The 22340-nt window shown below is 39.9% G+C and overlaps 1 protein-coding gene across 2 annotated transcripts in view; it reads left to right on the top strand.

Moving 5' to 3' along the window:
- SNX27 (sorting nexin 27) overlaps positions 1–22340 on the top strand; it is an 87156-nt gene that overhangs the window by 31972 nt on the left and 32844 nt on the right. For both annotated transcript variants that reach the window (XM_021089855.2, XM_003125761.7), the window contains exons 3-7: positions 11874–12066; positions 15219–15283; positions 17153–17257; positions 20490–20568; positions 22135–22298. In XM_021089855.2, coding sequence (XP_020945514.1) covers positions 11874–12066; positions 15219–15283; positions 17153–17257; positions 20490–20568; positions 22135–22298 — 606 coding nt within the window. The remainder of the gene's footprint in view (positions 1–11873; positions 12067–15218; positions 15284–17152; positions 17258–20489; positions 20569–22134; positions 22299–22340) is intronic.

Below are 22340 nucleotides of genomic sequence, written 5' to 3'. Positions count from 1 at the left end.
GATTTGTTTTCATTTCTCGAGTACATACATTGCTTGAAGTGGAATTGCAAAATCATATGGTAAGTGTAAGTAATCTTGTAGGAAATTGTAAACTGTTTTCCAAAGAAGCTGTACCTTCAGTTAATTAATCGGCCCTTTGGAAAATGCATTATATATCTAACATGAACGTTTTAAGAATGTTGAGGATTTTGAAGTAGTGTGCTCAAATTTGATTTTGTTTAAAATGAAATATTTTTAATTTATTAAAGTTATTTAGTGGTAAAGGCTTAGTGTTTCTTAAACATTATTTACAGAATCGGCATTAATTTACAACAGCTTAAAAAGTATATAGTCACATTTTAATTACTTAGAAGAAGAACTTTGTATTTATTGCAGTTATTTTTTGGAAAGCCGTGATGGGTAATGTTCAGTTGGATTTGCATGCGCCACAGTGTGGGGGGATGGTTGTTGCCTGAGGGAGTCAGGAGCCCTGTTATGGGACTTTTCTTATTGCTAATTGGCTGTGTGACCTTGAGTAGCTTGTTTTCTCTTGGAGTCAATCTCATTTGAAAAATAAAGAGATGGGTTTATTTAAAAAAAAAAAAACAAAAAAAACAAAAACAAAGAAGCTGTACCATTTTTGTATTCTCCCCTGTGGTGGAGAGTTCTGTTGCTCCATAACCTCTTGAACACTTGGTATTTTCAGTTTTTTAAATTCTAGTCATTCTAGTGTGTACAGTGGTATCTCACTCTGGTTTTACTTGGATTTGCCTAATGACTCAAGAGTGCTTAATGGACTTTCTTATGTCTTCATTGTTGAAGCATCTGTTCTATTCTTTTGCTCATTTAAAAAAACAGCTGTTTGTATTATTATTATTATTATTATTATTATTTTGTTCTTTGTCTTTTTAGGGCTGCACCTGAGGCATGTGGAGTTCCCAGGCTAGGGGTCGAATCAGAGCTGTAGCTGCTGGCCTACACCACAGCCACAGCAATGTAGGATCCAAGCTTCGTCTGTGACCTACACCATAGCTCACGACAAGGCCGGATCCCTAACCCGCTGAGCAAGGTCAGGGACCGAACCCACATCTTCATGGATACTGGTCAGGTTCGTTAACCACTGAGCCATGATGGGAACTCCTATTATCATTATTATTATTGTTGTTATCTTTTTGGGGGCCACACCCATGGCATATGGAAATTCCCAGGCTAGGGGTCAAATCAGAGCTGCAGCTGCCAGCCTATACCACAGCCACAGCAATGCCAGGTCCTAGCTGTGTTGGTGACCTGCACCATAGCTCAAAACAACGCCAGATACTTAACCCGCTGAGTGAGGCCAGGGATCAAACCCTCCTCCTCATGGGTGCTAGTTGGTTTCATTACCACTGAGCCACAAGGGGAACTCCTGGTCTTACTATTATTTTGATGTAAAAATTCTTTACATATTCTGTTTTTAAGTCTTTTATCAGATAAATGTTTTGTAAAATATTTCTCCAAGTCTGTGATTTGCTGCCTTATTTTATTTTTAACAATGTCTTTTAAAAAAACAGGTTTAAAATTTTTGTTTGTTTGTTTTTTGTCTTTTTAGGGCCAAACCCACGGCATATGGAGGTTCCCAGGCTAGGGGTTAAGTCAGAGCTGCAGCTGCTGGCCTGCGCCACAGCCATAGCAGCAGCAACGTGGATCTGAGCTGTGCAATGCTGGATCCTTAACCCACTGAGCAAGGCCAGGGGTTCAACCCACATCCTCATGGATACTAGTCGGTTTCATTAACTGCTGAATCCTTAAATTTTGATGAAGTCCAATTTGTTAGTTTCTTTCATTTGTGGATAATGCTTCCTGTGTTCTAAGAAATCTGCCTACCCCAAGGATGCAAACAAACAAAACAGAGAGCTAAAACTCTTATAAAAGTTTAATCGTTTTAGCTCTCTGTTTTGTTTGTTTGTTTTGTCTTTTTTTTTTTTTTAGGGCCACACCCTCAGCATATGGAGATTTCCAGGCTGGGGGCCCAACTGGAACTGTAGCTGCTGGCCTATGCCAGAGCCACAGCAACGCTGAATCCGAGCCCCATCTGTGACCAACACCACAGCTCATGGCAACACCAGATCCTTAATCCTTTGAATGAGGCCAAGGATCAACCTCCCCTCCTCATGGATACTAGTCAGGTTCGCCAACTGCTAACCCATGACAGGAACTACTATCCTTTTACTTTTTTTTTTTTTTTCTTTTGTCTTTTTGCTATTTCTTGGGCCGCTCCCTCGGCACATGGAGGTTCCCGGGCTAGGAGTCAAATCGGAGCTGTAGCCACCGGCCCACGCCAGAGCCACAGCAACACTGGATCCAAGCCGAGTCTGTGACCTACACCACAGCTCACGGCAATGCCGGATCCTTAACCCACTGAGCAAGGGTAGGGACCGAACCCGCAACCTCATGGTTCCTAGTCGGACTCGTTAACCACTGCACCACGACGGGCACTCCTATCCTTTTGCTTTTAACCTATCTATATAATTATACTTAAAATGGGTTTCTTGTAAACAGCACATAATTGTATCTTGCTTTTTTCTTTTTTTTTAAATGATTTTTATTTTTTCCATCATAGCTGGTTTACAGTGTTCTGTTAGTTTTCTACTGTACAGCAAGGTGACTCAGTTACACATACATATATACATTCTTTTTCTCACATTATCATGCTCCATCATAATTGACTAGATATAGTTCCCAGTGCTATACTGCAGGATCTTATTGCATATCCATTCCAAAGGCAATAGTTTGCATCTGTTAATCCAAAATTGTATCTTGCTTTTTTGTTTTAAATATTTTTATTCATCATTTCAGCTATACATTTTGGCTAATGTAGTAGAAAGAACACAGAATCAGGAATTTTATTTTATTTTGTCTTTTTGCCATTTCTTGGGCTGCTCCTGTGGCATATGGAGGTTCCCAGGCTGGGGGTTGAATTGGAGCTGTAGCCGCCGGCCTACGCCAGAGCCACAGCAACTCGGGATCCTAGCTGAGTCTGCAACCTCCACCACAGCTCACGGCAACACTGGATCTTTAACCCACTGAGTAAGGTCAGGGATCGAACCCGCAACCTCATGATTCCTAGTCGGATTATTAACCACTGAGTCACAACGGGAACTCTGCTTTTTTTTTTTTTTTTTTCTTTTTTTAACCCACTGTACTACAAGAGAGTTCCTCTTCCCTTGTGATTTATTTGATGACTAACTTTAGTGTTATGTTTGGATTCCTTTCTCTTTTTTAAGTGTGTATCTATTATAGATTTTTTTGGTTTGTGGTTACCATGAAGTTTATATATAGCAATCTATCTATCCATATTTTAAGTTGCTGATCTCTTAAATTTGAATGCATTTTAGCAATCCTACATTTTTATTCCCTGACGTTTACTGTTTTTAATATACTTTACATCCTTTTTTGGTGTGTATATCCCTTAATGCTTATTGTGGATATAGATGATTTTGATACTTTTGTCTTTTTTTAATGAATTTTATTGGAGTATAGTTGACCCACAATGTTGTGTTAGTTTCAGGTACACAGCGAAGTGAATCAGCTGTGTGTGTGTGTGTGTGTGTTTGTGTGTGTGTTCTTTTTTCAGATTCTTTCCCCACACAGGCCATCACAGATCACTGAATAGACTTCCCTGTGATATACAATAGGTCCTTGTTATTTATTGATTTTATATTTTGTAGCAATTTTGTGTGTACATGCCAATCCCAGCCTCCCAATTCTTGCCTCCCCCCAGTGTTTTCCCAGCAACCACACTTCTGGTCTTGAAATCCTTGAGTCTATTTCTCTTTTGTAGACAAGCTCCCCCACATCATTTTTTATTAGATACTACATATTAGTGATCTCATGTGATATTTGTCTTTCTTCATCTGACCCATTTCACCCAGTACAACAATCTCCAGGTCCATCCATGTTGTGGCAAATGGCACTAACTTGCTCCTCTCTCTGGCCAAGTAATGTTCCATTGATAATTTTGTCTTTTAACCTTCCTAGTAGCTTTATAATTAACTCATCAGCTACCTTTACTGTATATTTGCCTTTACCAGTAAGATTTTTCCTTTCATAATTTTGTATTTCTACTTGTGTCCTTTTCTTTTTCTCCTTAGAGAAATACCTTTAACATTTGGATCCCGTTGTGACTCAGTAGTTAACGAATCTGACTAGGAACCATGAGATTGCGGGTTTGATCCCTGGCCTCGATGTGGGTTAAGGATCTGGCATTGCTGTGAGCTGTGGTGTATGTCGAAGACATGGCTTGGATCCTGTGTTGCTGTGGCTGTGGTGTAGGCCGGCAGCTACAGCTCCGATTAGACCGCTAGCCTAGGAATCTCCATATGCTGCAGGAGCGGCTCTAGAAAAGGCAAAAAGACAAAAAACAAAAACCACATTTCTCGTTAAGCTGGTTTTGTGGTGCTAAATTTGTCGCGTTTGCTTGTATGTAAAGCTTGATCTCTCCTTCAAATCTGAATAATAGCCTTGCCAGGTAGAGTATTCTTGGTTGTGGCTTTTCTTTCTTTCTTTTTTTGGGGGCTGCACATGTGACATATGGAAGTTTCCAGGCTAGGGATCAAATCGGAGCTGAGCTGCTGACCTATGCCATGACCTCTGCACAAGGTCTGAGCCATGTCTGTGACCTACATCACAGCTCACAGCAGCACACCGAATCTTTAACCCACTGAGCAGGGCCAGGGAACCTGCATCTTCATGGATGCCAGTCAGGTTTGTTACCAGTGAACCACATTGGGAATTCCGACTTTGTTTAATTTTTGCTATTTTTAATTAATTAATTAATTTTGCTTTTTAAGGCCATACCTGCAGCATATGGAGGTCCCCAGGCTAGGGGTCCAATCAGGGCCGCAGCCGCCAGCCTAAGCCACAGCCACAGCCACACCAGATCCGAGCCATGCCAGCCACCTATACCACAGCTCACGGCAGTGCTGAATCCTTAACCCACTGAGTGAGGCCAGGGATTGATCCTGCATCCTCATGGATCCTAGTCAGGTTCGTTAACCGCTGAGCCACAAAGGAAACTCCAGTTTTTGCTATTTTAATTGCAGTGTACCTTAGTATGGTCCTCTTTGGGTTGATCTTGTTTGAGACTCCGTGCTTCCTGGACCTGGATATCTGTTTTCTTTTCCAAATTAGGAAAGTTCTTAGCTATTTTGTCTTCAAATATGTTCTCTGTACCTTCTTCTCTCTCTTCTTCTGGAACACCTATTATGCAAATGCTGTATGCTTGGTGTTGTCCCAGAAGTCTGTTTTAAAAAATTATTTTTTCTGTATTCTGTTCAGCTTGAGTGATTTCCACTACTCTATCTTCCAGCACACTGATCCATTCCTCTGTGTCTACTAATCTACTGTTGAATCCTTCTAGTGTATTTTTTATTTCAATTATCGTATTCGTAGTCTCTGGTTCTTTTTTATATTTTCTAACTCTTTGTTAGAAACTTCCAACTTCTCACTGTATTCATCCAATCTACTCCCAAGTTCTTTGAGCATTTTTATGATCATTACCTTAAACTCTTTATTGTCTAAATTGCTTATCTTTACTTCACTTAGTTCTTCTTCTTGGGTTTTATCTTATTACTTTGTTTAGAACATACTCATCTGTTGCCCTATTTTGATTAATTCTTTGTTTTTTATTTTTGTGTATTTAGTAAGTTATGTTTCCTGATCATGGAGAAATGGCATTATATAGGAGATGCCTGTGGGCCAGCAGTGTACTCTCCTCTGGTCACCAGACCTATATACTTTAGGGGTGCCCTTTAGGTAAGTGTTACATAAACCCTTCTGTCGTGACAGGCAGACTACTGTGGGTGCATTAGTAGGCATGGCTGGCTCCTGGTCAGGTTGGTTGTCAGGCCCTGCCTAATGCAGAAGCTGTCAGCACTGGTAGATGGGGCTGTGTCCTGGGAGGGTTCTGGGGCTGGTGTCTGTCTGCTGGTAATCGGGGCCAGGTCCTGACTCAGCTGGCTCTGGGGTCTGAGGTTTCCCAGAGTTGATGTTGGCCCATTGGTGGGTGAGGTTGGATCCCAGGGAAGCTGGCCAACAACTATATGGAGAGTTGATGATCAACATTATTAGTAATTAGAGAAATGTAAATTAGGACCACAGTGAGATATCTTTTCACACCCATCCCATTGGCAAAAATTAAGAGAATCTTTTTCTGTTATTACTGAAAGTATAAATTTTTGTAACTGCTTTAGCTTATAGTTTGGCATTATCTCCTTAGGTTGAATATTCACATACCTTATAACCCTGCATTTCCTCTCTCGGGGCGTTCCCAGGAGAATCTCTTTGTTGTATACTACAGGGGGCAGATGTACAAATGTTCATAGCAGTGTTGTTCACAGTCGCTAGAACCAAGAAACACCTAAAAGCCAGAAACAGCTTAAATGCCCACTAATGGGAGAACAGAGTTTGAAAAGCAAAACTGCAAAATGTTACATACAACAGAGTAAACCACAAAGATACAGTGTTGTGGCTGAGACTAAGTGAAAAAAATAAGTCCCAAAAGGTCTCATTCTGAATGATAACGTGTTTATAAAACTAAAATATCTTTTAAAAGTTAAAAAATAAGGATTACACGAGTTCCTGTGGTGGTGCAGCTGATACCAATCTGACTAGTAACCATGCAGTTGCGGGTTCAATCCCTGGCCTCGATTGGTGGGTTAAGGATCTGGTGTTGCTGTGGCTGTGGTGTAGGCTGGCAGCTGTAGTGCCCTAGCTTGGGAACCTCCACATGCTGCGGGTGCAGCCCTAAAAAGCAAATAAATAAATAAATAAATAAATAGGGATTACATATATTCAAGAGAAAAACTAGAAAAAGAAAAACAAGGGGATAATGGAACATCATTGAGTGTAATAATTTTGGGAGTTAGAGAAGCAGGGAAATGGGATGAAGGAAAAAGAGACTGTATGCTTAGAAATAAGATTTTGTCAAAGTCTTGGCTTTTAGTTTACTTTTTACAGTGTTAAAAATATTAAAATTTTTAAAATATCTTAAAATTAGATATCCAAAGATCTCACCAAAATGAAACTGTTTTATGAACTAAGGATTATAATTAATCTAGTTCTCTACACCTGAGGTCCAGATAAAATAGATACCATTTATGATCCACATTAGAAAAAAACACACAGTAAACATAAGTTATTTAAGAGAATGTTGTTGCCTTTATTTTTTTAATTTTTATTTTAATTTTTTCTTTCCAAGAAAGACCCTAAATACTTCAGCATTGGGGAAGAATACACATACACAGAAGAATACACAGATCTCACACATTTCAGCCAGAAATCAGCTAAGTGTTCTGTATCTCCTTTTGTTGTTATAAGCAGCTTATGGACAACAGAAAATGCGTCCTTTTTAAGAAGAATTTTCAGCTAAGAACAAGATTAAATGGGAAGGTGGCATTAGAAACAATTTATTGGTCATAATGTACATTGAAGATTTATCCACATCAATAGCATGAACCAGTTCAGTGTCTGACATCTGAAAGCTGATTTGGAAGCTCACTTTTGCATTATATAAGGAGATTCTCTTTTGTGTGTTCAATAGCAAAATTCCTGTTGGAAGTTTGTGAAAATGAAAACATTTTAATATTCAAATCTTTTTTTTTTTTTGTCGTTGTTGTTGTTGCTATTTCTTTTTTTTTGTTGTTGTTAATATTCAAATCTTACATAGAATGAGATGTTATCATTTTGAAGCCCTAAGAAATCGGTAGGTGATGGGTGATGAAGGAACCAACAAAATCAAGATCTCTGATACCTGGAATTTGGGGGTTTGCTATTGAATCCAGAGCCCGGATATTACTAGAGTTGCTTTCCCTGCAATGGTTTGTGCTAATTGTAAGAATTTATCAATTACCATCTTCTGGCATTCATTCCATAGAGTTAAGTCATGAGGATAAAGAAAAATGGTTTTTCAACCTTTACATATTGAGAAGTTTAGAAATTATTTCATAGCTGAATTTTGAAACTTTGCCTTGAAGAATCCAGAAAGACAAAATCAGATCACTGGTCAGAGAAGTTTTACATTTTCCCCATTGATAATTCATTCCTTTTCCCTTGCTAGGTAAGATACTCAGCAAAGAGTATCTTAAGAAGGCCAAAATTTGTTACCCTCAGAAGCTGGCTTTGCAATCCAAACATTCCAACGTGAAGTCTTGTAGGATATGGTCAGTTGGAGAAGACAGTTACCATTGATCATTAAATTCAGTGTGCTGTCACATGCTAGGCAACTTCAAATAATTCCACCTATGAGCCAGCCAGTCTGAGGGTTTACATTAAAGGAAAGGAAAGACACTAGAAACACTGCCTGCCTGTGTATATCTTTAGTTCCTATTTGATTGTGTTCCCTTTCAAGTCCAGAGAATATATTTTTTTGGCAGACTCTTTTTTTTTTTTTTTTTTTTTCATTGGCTGCACCTGGGGCATATGGAAGTTCCCAGGCTAGAGGTCAAATCGGAGCTACAGCTGTTGGCCTACACCACAGCCACAGCAACTTGGGATCCGAGCCACATCTGTGACCTACACCAAAGCCAGATCCTTAACCCACTGAGCAAGACTAGGGATCCAACCTGCATCCTCATGGTTACAAGTCAGGTTTATTACCACTGGGCCACAACAGGAACTCCCAGACATTCTCATTTATAATGGGACTGTGGTCTTTTCTCATTCTCATGGACATTCATGAGTTGACTCAGCAGGAACTCAAGTCATTTTCTTTGCAAATGAGTGTGTCCAAACCAGAGAAATGAATACTAATGGATCTTGGTTAATTTTAAGGACAAGTGAAGAACAAAGCAGTCTCTGTCATGATCTCTTTTTGTATGTTTCTCATTTGCTAAGCCCAGTTAACTTAAAAATGGTTTGGCTCTTGTAGCCATTCCTACTTGCAATAAAGTATTACTGAACTGTCAGGCATCCTGTTTATAGTTATCTTCCCTTTGACTTCACATTTAAGTAGGAAGAGGGGAGAGGGGGTTGATAGGAGGCTATTTGATGTAACTCTTTTCACCTTATAAGAAATTGAAAGTTGGAGTTCCTGTTGTGGCACAACCAAAATGAATCTGACTAGGAACCATAAGGTTGTGGTTTTGATCCCTGGCCTCGCTCAGTGGGTTAAGAATTCAGTGTTGCCGTGAGCTGTGGTATAGGTCTCAGACATGGCTTGGCTCCTTCGTTTTTGTGGTGGTATAAGCCAGCAGCTGTAGCTCCGATTGGACGCCTAACCTGGGAACTTCCATGTGCTGAGGGTGTTGCCCCCTCCCCCCCCAAAAAAAAGAAAGAAATTGAAAGTTGAATCACTTTTTAGGGTTAAAATTCTCACAAAGACCTGAAGTTGTAGTGTTCTTTGTTCCCTAGGAAATGTTTAACTAGACTTGAGATAACTCAAGTGATCATTATTGAGGAAATGCAGTCATAATCTTTCTGAGCATTGTTAAAGACCTAGTCTACTCTTCTTTGGAAAAAGACATTGGAGTACATCTAATCTAGCAGTGCCACTAGGCTAGCTTTCCTTCCCTCCCTCCCTCTCCGCCTCCATTCTTTCCTTCCATCCTTCCTTCCTTATTTGAGAAACTTGGATTTATTTTTAACAATAGGGTTTTGTGGAGTTCCTGTCGTTGTGCAGTGGTTAACAAATCCGACTAGGAACCATGAAGTTGCGGGTTCGATCCCTGGCCTTGCTCGGTGGGTTAATGATCTGGCGTTGCCATGAGCTGTGGTGTAGGTTGCATATGCGGCTCGGATCCTGCGTTGCTGTGGCTCTGGCATAGACTGGCAGCTACAGCTCTGATTAGACCCCTAGCCTGGGAACCTCCATGTGCCGTAAGAGTGGCCCAAGAAATGGCAAAAAGACAAAAAAAAAGGGGGGGGGGTTTGCTTTTTAAGCAAAAGAATTGAGAAATTTGTAAAATTTCACTTGAGAAGTAAGTATATAAGATCAGGTTGGCTGAATAAGACTTGAGACTGCCTACCCTTAAGAGAGCGTGTGGTCTTGTCTGAGGGGAAGACTATTGTCCTTTCAATGTTTCTGTGCTTTAGAAGGCACTAATGGGAGTACTGGGTAGTATGTGTGATTCATTATAATCAGTTGCAAATTTGAGCAATAATCACAAGAAGAAAACTCATTGATCAGGATCTTACTCATCCCTGAATACTGTTTGATAGTGATTAGAGGCTTTGCTTTTAAATTTTAAGTAGGAGAGAGGGTCATAGGAGAGTTGTGGGAGAGGAGTTTTGAATGACTAAATCATTTTATTGTTGCATTTAATTCATATTTCCTGAATCACTGAAGCATGGAGAAGATTTCTTCTTGAGATTAAAGGAAAGGCTTTGGTATGTATATTCTCAGTAGTTAAGTCTTTTTTTTTTTCCTGCTTTTTAGGGCCAGCCCCCATGGCATATGGAAGTTCCCAGGCTAGGGGTCCAGTTGGAGCTACAGCTGCTGGCCTATGCCACAGCCACAGCAACATGGAATCTGAGCCCTGTCTGCAACTTATACCACAACTCACAGCAATGCCGGATCCTTAACCCACTGAGTGAGACCAGGGATTGAACCTGCGTCCTCATGGATGATAGATTTGTTTCCGCTGAGCCACATAGAGGAACTCCAGTAACTAAGTCTTGATTACTTGAGTATGTGACATATTTGTGCACATTTGAATTTTTGAGTGATTTTTTCCTAAGCCAGTGAATGTGATTTGGGGCTAATTTTCCCATCTCTGCATAATTTGATATGTTAAAAATACAGAGTAACTTAGATTATTTGATGTTTTTGGATTAAGCATCCCACCACTTTCCTTTATGTGGGCACATGTTTAAGAATTGCGCTCATTTCTTCATCACGTATCTACTGAATGCCTGCTCTGTGCCAGGCCCTATTCTAGTAGTTTGGCATGCATCTGTGAACAATAGACAAAAATCTCTACCTTTTTTTTTTAAATGGGGATTATTAACTGTTTATTATTAGGAAGAGGTCCTTAGAGTACATTTATTCTTCACATCTTTGGGTTTTTTTGTTTGTTTTTTGTCTTTTTGTCTTATTAGGGCCACACCTGAGGCAAATGGAGGTTCCCAGGCTAGGGTCTGATAGGAGCTATAGCCATTGGCCTACACCACAGCCACAGCAATGCCAGATCTGAGCCTTGTCTGTGACTTACACCACATCTTACCACAACACCGGATCCTTAACCCACTGAGCGATGTCAGGGATTGAACCCACAACCTCTTGGTTCCTAGTCGGATTTGTTTCCACTGCGCCACGGTGGGAACTCCTTCTTCACCTCTTTGTGTTAACCCTGTTTTAACGATGGAAAGAAGAAAAACAAAACTAAAGACATTTGACTTAAAGGAGTTTTTTTTATCAGAATGATCTGTTTGGTAATTTTTAAAAAGCTGCTATTGCTTATATCACTTTCAGACTTTAGAAGTGTGGGCTACACACAAATATCAGTCATATAGCTTTGTAATATTCTAGCTTTTTACATCTCTTTCCAGATTTGCTTGCTTGTTCATTCACTGTATTTACCACATTGACTTTGAATGATTTTTAACTTTGCGAAAATCTCCCTTTTTTAAAAGTCGATAATTGCCTTAGAAGGTATGCAAAACTGTGCGTGAGAAATAATTGTCATAGCAAAAATAAGATCGTGGGCGCCTTGAAGGCAGTAACCCTCTTTTGTATATACAATTTCTGGGATGTTTATTTAAAGTAAATTTTGTTCTACAGTGACCTTGACCACGTATTCTTTAAGTGTATAGCAGAATATATATCTTAATCATATCAATCTGAGCCTGACTGTAGATGATTCTGTGATTTAATTTGTAGTAAGTAGGCTTTTTTTGTTGTTGTTCTTCCCCCTCACCAGGTATACAATGTTTACATGGCAGGGAGGCAGCTGTGTTCTAAGCGGTACCGAGAGTTTGCCATCCTACACCAGAACCTGAAGAGGGAGTTTGCCAACTTCACATTTCCCCGACTTCCAGGGAAGTGGCCATTCTCTTTATCAGAACAGCAATTAGATGCCCGACGTCGAGGGTTGGAAGAATATTTAGAAAAAGGTAAGTCAGCCTATTAAACTGCTGTCTTGAGTAAACATAGGGTCGAGGTACATATTGCAGCTCTTAAACTGCATAGCTAAGTTTCGTGGAACTCAATAGTGAAAAGTCAAGTTTCTGACTATAGGGCTTGAATGATGTGAATTTTGTTTTTGTTTTTGTCTTTTTGTCTTTTCAGGGCCACACCTGCAGCATATGGAAGTTCCCAGGCTAGGGGTCTAAATTGGAGCTTTAGCTGCCGGCCTACACCACAGCCACAGCAATGCCAGATCCGAGCCATGTCTGCAACCTACACCACAGCTCACCACAACGCCGGATCCCTAACCCACTGAGCGAGGCCACGGATTGAACCCGCAACCTTATGGTCCCTAATCAGATTCGTTTCTGCTGTGCCGCGACAAGAATTCCCATGAGCTGAGTTTTGAAGCCAAGATTGAAATGTTAATACCCTGTTTTATTGATTCACTGAAAAATTGACAATGAAAAAAATGCATTTTTTTTATTCATTAAGGACCTTTATTTATAGGACAAACAGATACAGATTCATCAACATGCTTTTAACTGATTTGTGAACTAGGTGGGTAGTATTTGAGACATTTTTATTAAAATGGTTTTTGGTTCATGGGCATATCCCAATTGAAAATTCCTTATTCCTCTTACATGTGTCCATGGATAGGTTTGCTGAGTTTCAGGTAATCTTAAGTCCCTTTGTTCTAAGCAGGTTATCTGTAGAAATTTTATTTTATTTATTTATTTGGTTTTTAGGGCCGCACCCACAGCATATGAAGGTTCCCAGACTGGGGGTCGAGTCAGAATTACAGCCGCTGGCCTACACCACAGCCACAGCAACGCAAAATCTAAGCCTTGTCTGCAACCTACACCACAGCTCATGGCAACACCGGATAACAAGGCCAGGGATCGAACCCGCATCCTCATGGATCCTAGTCAGGTTCTTTAACCGCTGAGCCACAAAGGGAACTCCCTATTGGTAGAAATTTTAAAACTTACTTGTTATCTCAGGACTTCCAGATAATACATTAGGAGTCTATGGATGTGGATGCTGAAATATTTGTTTATCTAGAAAGGTGGGGAGAAATGACACAGATCTCCTGAGTCAGATGATTCAGTCTTTGGCTCAGAGAAGAGATCTTGCTTTGCTATATATAATTTGCTGGGTGTAGAGTAGCTTTTTCTTTAAAATACTGATTTAACAGAATAATGGTCTTATGTGGTATTTAATAATTCTGTGTCCTGTCCTTGTAGAAGAACTAGTTGACCTAGTTGAATTTTTTAAAAACTTTGGTAGAGAGCCTTATCCCTGAAGAAAAAACATTTCCCCCATAAAAGCTTATGAAACTTCATCTGTTTTTAGCTTTTCTTCAACATGGATTGGCCTTTAAACACAGCCCTTGGGAAATGAAGAAGGGTACAGTTTTTTTAATAAAGTGAAAAATCATCAGTGTAATTTACTATCCTCATGAGAGTCTCAGGAAATTAACTCTCTTAGATTTAGGTGATTACCTACCTGCCTGCCTGTTTTCTTTTCCCTCCTTCTTCTGCTCTCTTTTTTTAGTTGTAGGTGTTTTGAAGTTAAAGTTAGGAAGTGAGAAGATGAGAAGATGTACTCAGCTTAATACTTGGTTACTGATGAAACAGAAGGGAAGGGAGCAGGGCACAACCTTTAAAAGAATGATATAGCCCTGGAGGATATGACAAAAACCGGTTGGAGCCCACTAGGTCCAAGTTGGTGGATAATTTGACTTCCATTGGACCTTGAGCTTCATTATAGCAACACATTAGCATGCTGAGGGACATGCCCACAGGCACCACGAGAGTTCTGAGCCCCACCATAAAAGGCCAAAAAGTAGGCGGTAGCCCAATTCCTGGAAACCCAGCACCCCTTCCTGGAAATAGTTGGAATAATCCTCCCACTCATTAGCCTGTGAAATTGCCCAGCTCATAAAAATTCACCACCCCCTGTTTCAGGGCCTCTCACCCTCTCACTTGGAAATGGCCCACTCTGTCTGTGGAGTGTGTCTCTTCCAGGGTTGCTCTCTCGCCTTTTGAGCCAGCCCACACTTTGTCTGTCTCTCAAAAAATCTACTTCTTACCTTAAAAACAACAACAACAACAAAATTACTACTTGTTTTTTTCCCCAAAGTGGCTTTAAATGCAAAGTTGAAGTTAGATTTACTAAATTTTTCTTTTTCTGGAGTTCCCGTCGTGGCGCAGTGGTTTAACGAATCCGACTAGGAACCATGAGGTTGCGGGTTCGGTCCCTGCCCTTGCTCAGTGGGTTAACGATCCGGCGTTGCCGTGAGCTGTGGTGTAGGTCACAGACGTGGCTCGGATCCAGTGTTGCTGTGGCTCTGGTGTAGGCCGGTGGCTGCGGCTCCGATTCGACCCCTAGCCTGGGAACCTCCATATGCTGCGGGAGCAGCCCAAGAAATAGCAAAAAGACAAAAAAAAAAAAAAAAAACTAAATTTTTCTTTTTCTTTTATGGATGACTTCCTTTGTCTTTAATATTTTTTGCAAGCTACATCTTTGTACACGCTGTTATTCCTCTGTTCTGGTTCATGTGTATATAAATGTTTGTTGTGCCTTAAAATGTCATGTCAGGGATGGCATTCTCCCTCAGCATTACCTGCAACTGATGATTTACCCTTAAACCTTGATATATTCTTGACTTTGTATTCTTTTTTTTTTTGCCATCCTCGTGGCATGTGGAAGTTCCCAGGCCAGGGACTGAACCTGAGCCACAGTTGCAGCTTGCACTACAGCTGTGGCAACACCAGATCCTTAACCCGCCGCGCCACAAGGGAGCTTCCTTGACTTTATATTCTTTTTTTTTTTTTTTTTTGCTATTTTAAGGCCACATTTGTGGCATATGGAGGTTCCCAGGCTATGAGTTGAGTTGGAGCTACAGCTGCCGGCCTATGCCACAGCCAACAGAAATTCAGGATCTGAGCCAAGTTTGTGACCTACGCCACAGCTCACGGCAACGCTGGATCCTTAACCCACTTAGCGAGGCTAGGGATCACACCTGCATCCTCACGGATGCTAGTCAGGTTCGTTAACCGCTGAGCCACAAAGGGAACTCCAACTTTATATTCTTGATTTTAGGGCCTCATGCCAGATTCTTTGTTTTCTATAGTGTGCTCAATACGAGTCATTGGCGAGAGTGACATCATGCAGGAATTCCTATCAGAATCAGATGAGGTAGGTGAATACCCTCTATAGTGACTGTTACCTCTTGGCTCCTTGTGGGGGAAAATAAAGATATCGATTATATACTGAATGGCCATAAATTCTCTAGATGACTATTTTTTCAACTTTTCTTATGTGTTCTGCTTAGCCTTCAAGACCTAGTGCTAGGTCCACCTTCTCTTTGAAGCCTTCCCTAATACTCAAGTCAGATTTTTCATCCCACCAAGAACTTCTGCAGTCAGTACCACCTAATTATCACCTTGTTGCTCTCTCATTCTCTAATTTTTTATGTGTATAATCAGATTATCACTTTATAATTTTAGTTTACTAGAGTGTAAGCTACCTGTAGGTAAGACCTAAATCATTTTTTTTCAACTTTATGGAGGTATAATTGACAAATAGAAATTATGTATATTTAAGGGTACAATTTGATGCTTTGATATCTGTATACATTGTGAAATTATCACTATAATCAAGTTAATTAACATATCCATCACCATGTTATCGTTTCCTTCCTCCTTCCCTCTTTTTTCCTTTCCCTTTTTCCCTCCTAACTTCTTTCCTTCCTTATTGCCTCCGCTTAATATCTGCCCTCTGAGCAGATTCCAAATACATAGTAAACTATGGTCACCATGCTGTTAGATCTTAGGAACAAGAGCTACATTTTGATCCTCTTTATATTCGCAGTGCCTTACCACAATGTCAAGCATATTGTAGGTGCTTGATAAATATTAATTAAAAAGAAAGACTATGTAATGCTACTGTATTAAAGAATATGTTATCCACTAATTACTTTATATGTCTTATTTTCCCAGTTAGATTATAAGTTTCTTACAGAGATGTCAAAAAATAATGCTTAGAATGGTTTTAGGCAATGAATAGTATTTTTTAAAAGTGGTAAATGAAGATGGACTTGTTCCTAAATAGTTATTTCTGTGTAGTAAAAATTACAAGGTCACAAATATGCTAGAGGAATGTGTTAATTATCAAAAACAATAAGAGAAAAGGAATTCTTTTGAATTAAGGAGGATAAGAATTGTTTATTCTTTGCAGGAAGAAAATAAGACATCAGAGTAACTCAGATTCCTGAGCTTCATCAATTTTTCCTTTCAAAGGTGTCATGATTATTTCTGAAAGGAACTTAAGATACCACTTGAGCCAATCTAGCATGCCTAACCATTCAAAACCAGAGAATATTTGTTGAAACTACTGCTTTGGGTTTTCTTTTCTTATTTGTGAGTTTTGAATGTTTGAAAGTAAGCGAAAAATCTCATCTGTTTTTGACCTGGACTGCTTCATACAAGTTTTCTTCTTTGTTTCTTTTGTTGTTGTTGTTGTTTTGTTTTTTTTAGGGCCTCACTCATGGCATGTGGAAGTTCCTAGGCTAGGGATTGAATCGGAGATGTAGCTTCCGGCTTACACCACAGCCATAGCAACTCAGGATCTGAGCCACATCTGCCACCAACAACACAGCTCAGGGACACGCTGGATTCTTTTTTTTTTTTTTTTTTTTTGTCTTTTTAGCTATTTCTTGGGTTGCTCCCTCAGCATATGGAGGTTCCCAGGCTAGGGGCTGGAATCGGAGCTGTAGCCACCGGCCTACGCCAGAGCCACAGCAACGCCGGATCGTTAACCCACTGAGCAAGGGCAGGGACCGAACCCGCAACCTCATGGTTCCTAGTCAGATTCGTTAACCACTGCGCCAGGACGGGAACTCCAACACGCTGGATTCTTAACTCACTGAGCAAGGCCAGGGATTGAACCCACATCCTCATGGATGCTAGTTGGATTCGTTACCCCTGAGCCATGATGGGAACTCCCAGGTTTTCTGTTTTGAACTTTGAACATGTTGGCTTCAACATATTTCTGTTTTTTCCTCAGAACTACAATGGTGTGTCCGACGTAGAGCTGAGAGTAGCGTTACCAGATGGAACAACAGTTACAGTCAGGGTTAAAAAGAACAGTACAACAGATCAAGTATATCAGGTAAATTTTTTTTTTTTCTTCTCTTTAGGGCCACACCTACGGCATATGGAGGGTCCCAGGTAGGGGTTGAATTGGAGCTACAGGTGCTGGCCTACACCACAGCCACAGCAACACAGGATCCAAGCTGTGTCTTCGACCTACACCACAGCTCACAGCAACACCTGATCCTTAACCCACTGAGTGAGGCCAGGGATCGTACCTGCAACCTCATGGTTCCAGGTCAGATTCTTTTCCGCTGCACCACGATGGGAACTCCGTATATCAGGTAAATTAAACTTGAACAAATAGATTTGACTTTAGATGGTTTAAAACTAAGAAAGATAGATTAAATTAATTAACACATATAAAGTGCTTAGAGTATCTGGCACATAATAAATTTACCAAATGTTTGCTTCTACTGTTGATATTATTATTAATGTGGAAGTACTTTGTCCTCCTTAAAAGAAAGGTAAAATAGATATCCCAGATTATAATGGTTGTGATTAGCACCCCCTCTTAATTGTGAAAAAACCTGATTACATACATGAAAATAGAATAGTACAGTGAAACTTCATGCACTCATCACTTGATTAATAGTCATTAAGATTTTGCTACATTTGTGATATATATTCTTTTTTCCTTTTCTTATATTTAAATATTTTAAAGCAAATTCCATGTTATTGGACCTATGTATATTTCAGTATACATCTCTAAAAACTATCTTATTCTTACATAATCACAAAGCCATTATCAAACCTAAAAAATTAACTATTTCCGTGGTTTTAACTAATAACAAATCCATAGTCAGGTTTTCCCAATTGTCTAAAAATGATTTTTAGCAGTTGGTTTTGTTAAAATCAGGATCTAAACAGGTCTTTAGTCACATTTAGTTTTTATGTTTGTTTTAATATAGGGCAGTCTCCCTTTCCTTTTCTTCCTCAACTTTTCCCCATGTTATTGTTTTATTGCAAAAATCGGGTCTGTGTCCCATGGAATGACCCATATTCTGAATTTATCTCTTTGTTTCTTTTGTCTATTTGTGTCATTTAATATGTTTTTCTATAAATGGAATTTAGCTCTAGAGGCTTGGTTAGATTCAGGTTCTGCTTTTTTGGTAAGAATACTTCACAGGAGTTCCCTTTGTGGTGCAGCGGAAACAAATCCAGCTAGTAACCACAAGGTTGTAGGTTCAATCCCTGGCCTCGCTCAGTGGGTTAAGGATCTGGCGTTGCCGGGAGCTGTGATGTAGGTCACAAACACGGCTTGGATCCTGCATTGCTGTGGCTGTGGCCAGCACCTGTAGCTCCGATTCAACCCCTGGCCTGGGAACCTCCATGTGCCGTGAGTGTGTTCCTAAAAAGCAAAAAAAAAAAAGGGAATACTTCATAATCGGTACTGTGTACTTCATATTGCTTCTCAAAAGAAGGAACACAATATCTTATCCACTTGTAGTAATAAATCAGTAGGTTTAGGCGGTTAATAACTTGATATCTCTATTAAGTTCTCCATTGACTTTTTTTTTGGCCGCACTTGTGGCATGTGGAAATTCTCTGGCCAGGGATCAAACCCATGGCAGTGACAGTGCTGTATCTTTAATCTGTTGAGCTACAAGAGAACTCCTCCACTGATCTTTTATCAAATGAGTATATCACTGATAATTATTGCTTTAACCTGTGATTTTATTAAGGGTTGCAAAATTCTGATCTTTCAGTTCTTTCATTTCTTCACATTTATTAACTAGAATTCCTCTACAATGAACTTTCCCTTTTCAACTAAGCCTACTTAGTTATCCTGAAATAGATTTTGTAGGAAAGGGGACATAAATATTTGATTCTTTCTTTTTTTCTTTTTTCTTTTTAGGGCCGCTCCCACGGCATATGGAGGTCCCCAGGCTAGGGGTCGACTTGAGCTGCAGCTGCCAGCCTGCATCACAGCCACAGCAACATCAGATCAGAACCCCATCTTCGACCTACACCATAGCTCATGGCAATGCCAGATCCTTAACTCACTGAGCAAGACCAGGGATTGAACCACCCTTCTCATGGATACTAGTCAGGTTCATTACCACTGAGCCACAATGGGAACGCCTCAATTTCTTTTTATTTGTCATGTTATGACCTTAGTTCCTAGAAAGAAGGACTGATACTTGTTCATAGTGCCTCTGTTGTCCCAACATTTGGCTCTCTTCATATGGATAAGGATTATGGTTATTCTTTTTTGTTTGTTTGTTTGTTTGTTTGTTTTAGGGCCACACCCACGCATACAGAGGTTCCCAGGCTAGGGGTCAAATCAGAGCTGTAGCTGCTGGCCTACATCACAGCCACAGCAACATGGGATCCAAGTCACATCTGAGACCTATACCATAGCTCAGGGCAATGCTGGATCCTTAATCCACTGAGAGAGGCCAGGGATCAAACCTGTATCTTCACAGATGCTAGTCAGATTGGTTTCCACTGAGCCACAATGGGAGCTCCGGGTTATGGTTATTCTTAAGAAATGTAAGTCTTCAGCTTGGGACATGGATCATATGAAAAATAAGAATAATTTGCAAAGTATGCATAAAAGTGATAAACAGTATTTTAAGCTCAAGCACCAAAGACACAGATGTTATATGTTAACAGCCTATATTAAGTGTAGACTGATTGTGTGAGACTGGATATTTAAAAATTCATTTTCTTCTTAAAACCTGTCCTAGGAGTTTCCATCATAGCTCAGTGGAAACAAATCCGACTAGGAACTATGAGGTTGCGGGTTTGATCCCTGGCCTCGATTAGTGGGTTAGGATCTGATGTTGCTGTGGCTGTGGTGTAGGCCAGCAGCTATAGCTCCAATTTGACCCCTAGCCTGGGAACCCCCATGTTCCGGGAGTGCGGCCCCAGAAAGCAAACAAAAACAAAAACCTGTCCTTTATCAAGCACACTGCTTGTCTCTCATGAGACAAAGTCATATTTCAGAGAGGAGAGCTGAATATTTAAGGAGAGACTATTATCAACTTTAATTGGAGGGGAGGAACTCATATTTAGAGATCATAGCTATTTAGATCAAATGCAGGTATTTTTCCCCTTTATTTCATGCATATGTATGCATGAATGTATACATACCCACAAAGAAGAATAGCTATGGACCATAAATTTAGTTTATATGAGCCCATCATGGCAAAACCCCTCCCTTTTCCTCCCTCCTCATGCAGTCTCTTTTTTTTCCACAGTGCTGATTTAGTTCCCTGAACTAATCTACCCTGTTTACACTTTAGGCTATTGCAGCAAAGGTTGGCATGGACAGTACGACAGTAAATTACTTTGCCTTATTTGAAGTGATCAATCATTCCTTTGGTAAGTGCCAGTGACTAATATTAAGTTCTGTTTGAGGATATTTTATTTTAATACTAAGAGACAAGCTCCCAGAAGTTGTCAGATTGAAACTGTTTGCCTAGAGAAGAGCTTGAAGACAAGGGGCAGTCTCACTCATTAGGACTGTTTCTAACAAGCAGACAGAACAAAGCCCATTAAACCCAAGTCTAGATATCCGATCACTCCTTTTTTTCCTCTTTTGTAAGTTATCAGTTACTCGCACCCAGCACTGGAGGAGATACTTTCATTAGATTCCTTTAAGTCAGAGGTGCAAAATCAATATATTCCAATGAAACAGTCTCAAAAATGGGGTTTTCTTTTTAGCCACAACTTGTTTTAGTGTACTTTATGCTTTTTGTAGATTTTTAAGAATATCTTTTTGTTTTCAGGAGTTAGAAAGAGATGCATTGACTTAAAGCCTTTGTTTTGGTGCATGTATTTAAGTTTCTGTGTAAGCAGATTTTTTTTCACTAGGAAGTTTTATTGCATTGTGACAGAGGTTGTTCTTTTATGTTATCTTATAAAAGCTAGGGATCGTTGCAATTAGACCACAGAAGAGAGAAGTCAGAAGTCTTGCTTTAAATGATAGATTTCCTGTGGCTTTATGGTTCTTTTCCACATCATATACATACAGGGCCAAGTCCAGAAACAACAGATAATATTGATTAATCAGACTTGGCTTATCTCGGAAAGGGAGAGAGTTTGGTGGATTTGAGTTGCCTTGCTGTCACAAGTCAAGGTAGAACAACTTTGATTCCCCCTAAAACAGCTATCTCCCTTTTGTTCTTTATCTTCCCAACTCCCTACAGTCTAACTAGGGAGATTGAGATGTTACAAAGGATTGCTGAGGAACCAGAACGCTTGGATTCTCATCGTCTCCTTCTTTTCTAAGCTTTAGTTAACAAAATGAGAAATATTAAATCTGTCTTTTGTAGTATTATAAAGCCAAGAAAACCTCAAGAGAAGAAAATACCCTTTTTAAAGAAAAGCAATGTAGAAATTAAAAGTTGTAGTGTTTTGTCCTGCTTGAGCATTGTTAGGAAGAATAAGTAATGCTACCTGAAGACACTTCACTTCAGTGAATGTCTTAGGCTTGTGGCGGGGATGGGGAGAGCCTTTCCACTCTAACAATAAAAGCTGTCCATTGAGAACTGACACATGAGAGACTGAATGTACCACAGCTGGGTAAGAGGGAAGGTTTGCTTTAAAGATGCACATTGCTGTAACTTACCAGATAATAGAGCAGATATTTTAACTGACTTGGGAGTAGGTGCTCTCTTCAGAGTGGGCATATTAAGTGAAGGGCATATCATTCACATGATAGATTTCAGTTAGCTTGAGGCTTAACTGGCCAGTCACAGTTAAAAGGTATAGATATGGCTAGACAAATGGTTATTTTGTGGTCCCAAGACAGAGCTCCTTGATGGGTCTAAGCTGATATCCTGGTTAATGATAACCTGCCATTCTTATTTGCTTTACACATTCATACTAGGGAAATGCCTTATATAGCTTTTCACTCTAGCTTTTATTGTTTTGTCTTCTCTCCAGTGCGTAAGCTGGCACCTAATGAATTTCCTCATAAACTCTACGTCCAGAATTACACATCAGCTGTGCCAGGCACCTGCCTGACTGTTCGAAAGTGGCTTTTTACTACAGAAGAAGAAATCCTCTTAAATGACAATGATCTTGCTGTTACCTACTTCTTTCATCAGGTGGGTGAATTGATCTCCCTAGAAAGGCCTGATTTCTTTTTT

The sequence above is a fragment of the Sus scrofa genome, chromosome 4, assembly GCF_054392235.1.
Source record: "Sus scrofa isolate SSC_HxYL_T2T_F1_AM1 chromosome 4, Sscrofa_HxYL_maternal_Yorkshire_Landrace_v2.0, whole genome shotgun sequence".
Classification (NCBI taxonomy): Eukaryota; Metazoa; Chordata; class Mammalia; order Artiodactyla; family Suidae; genus Sus; species Sus scrofa.
The sequence above is the reverse complement of the archived record's forward strand: the minus strand, read 5'-3'. Positions and strand labels throughout refer to the sequence as shown.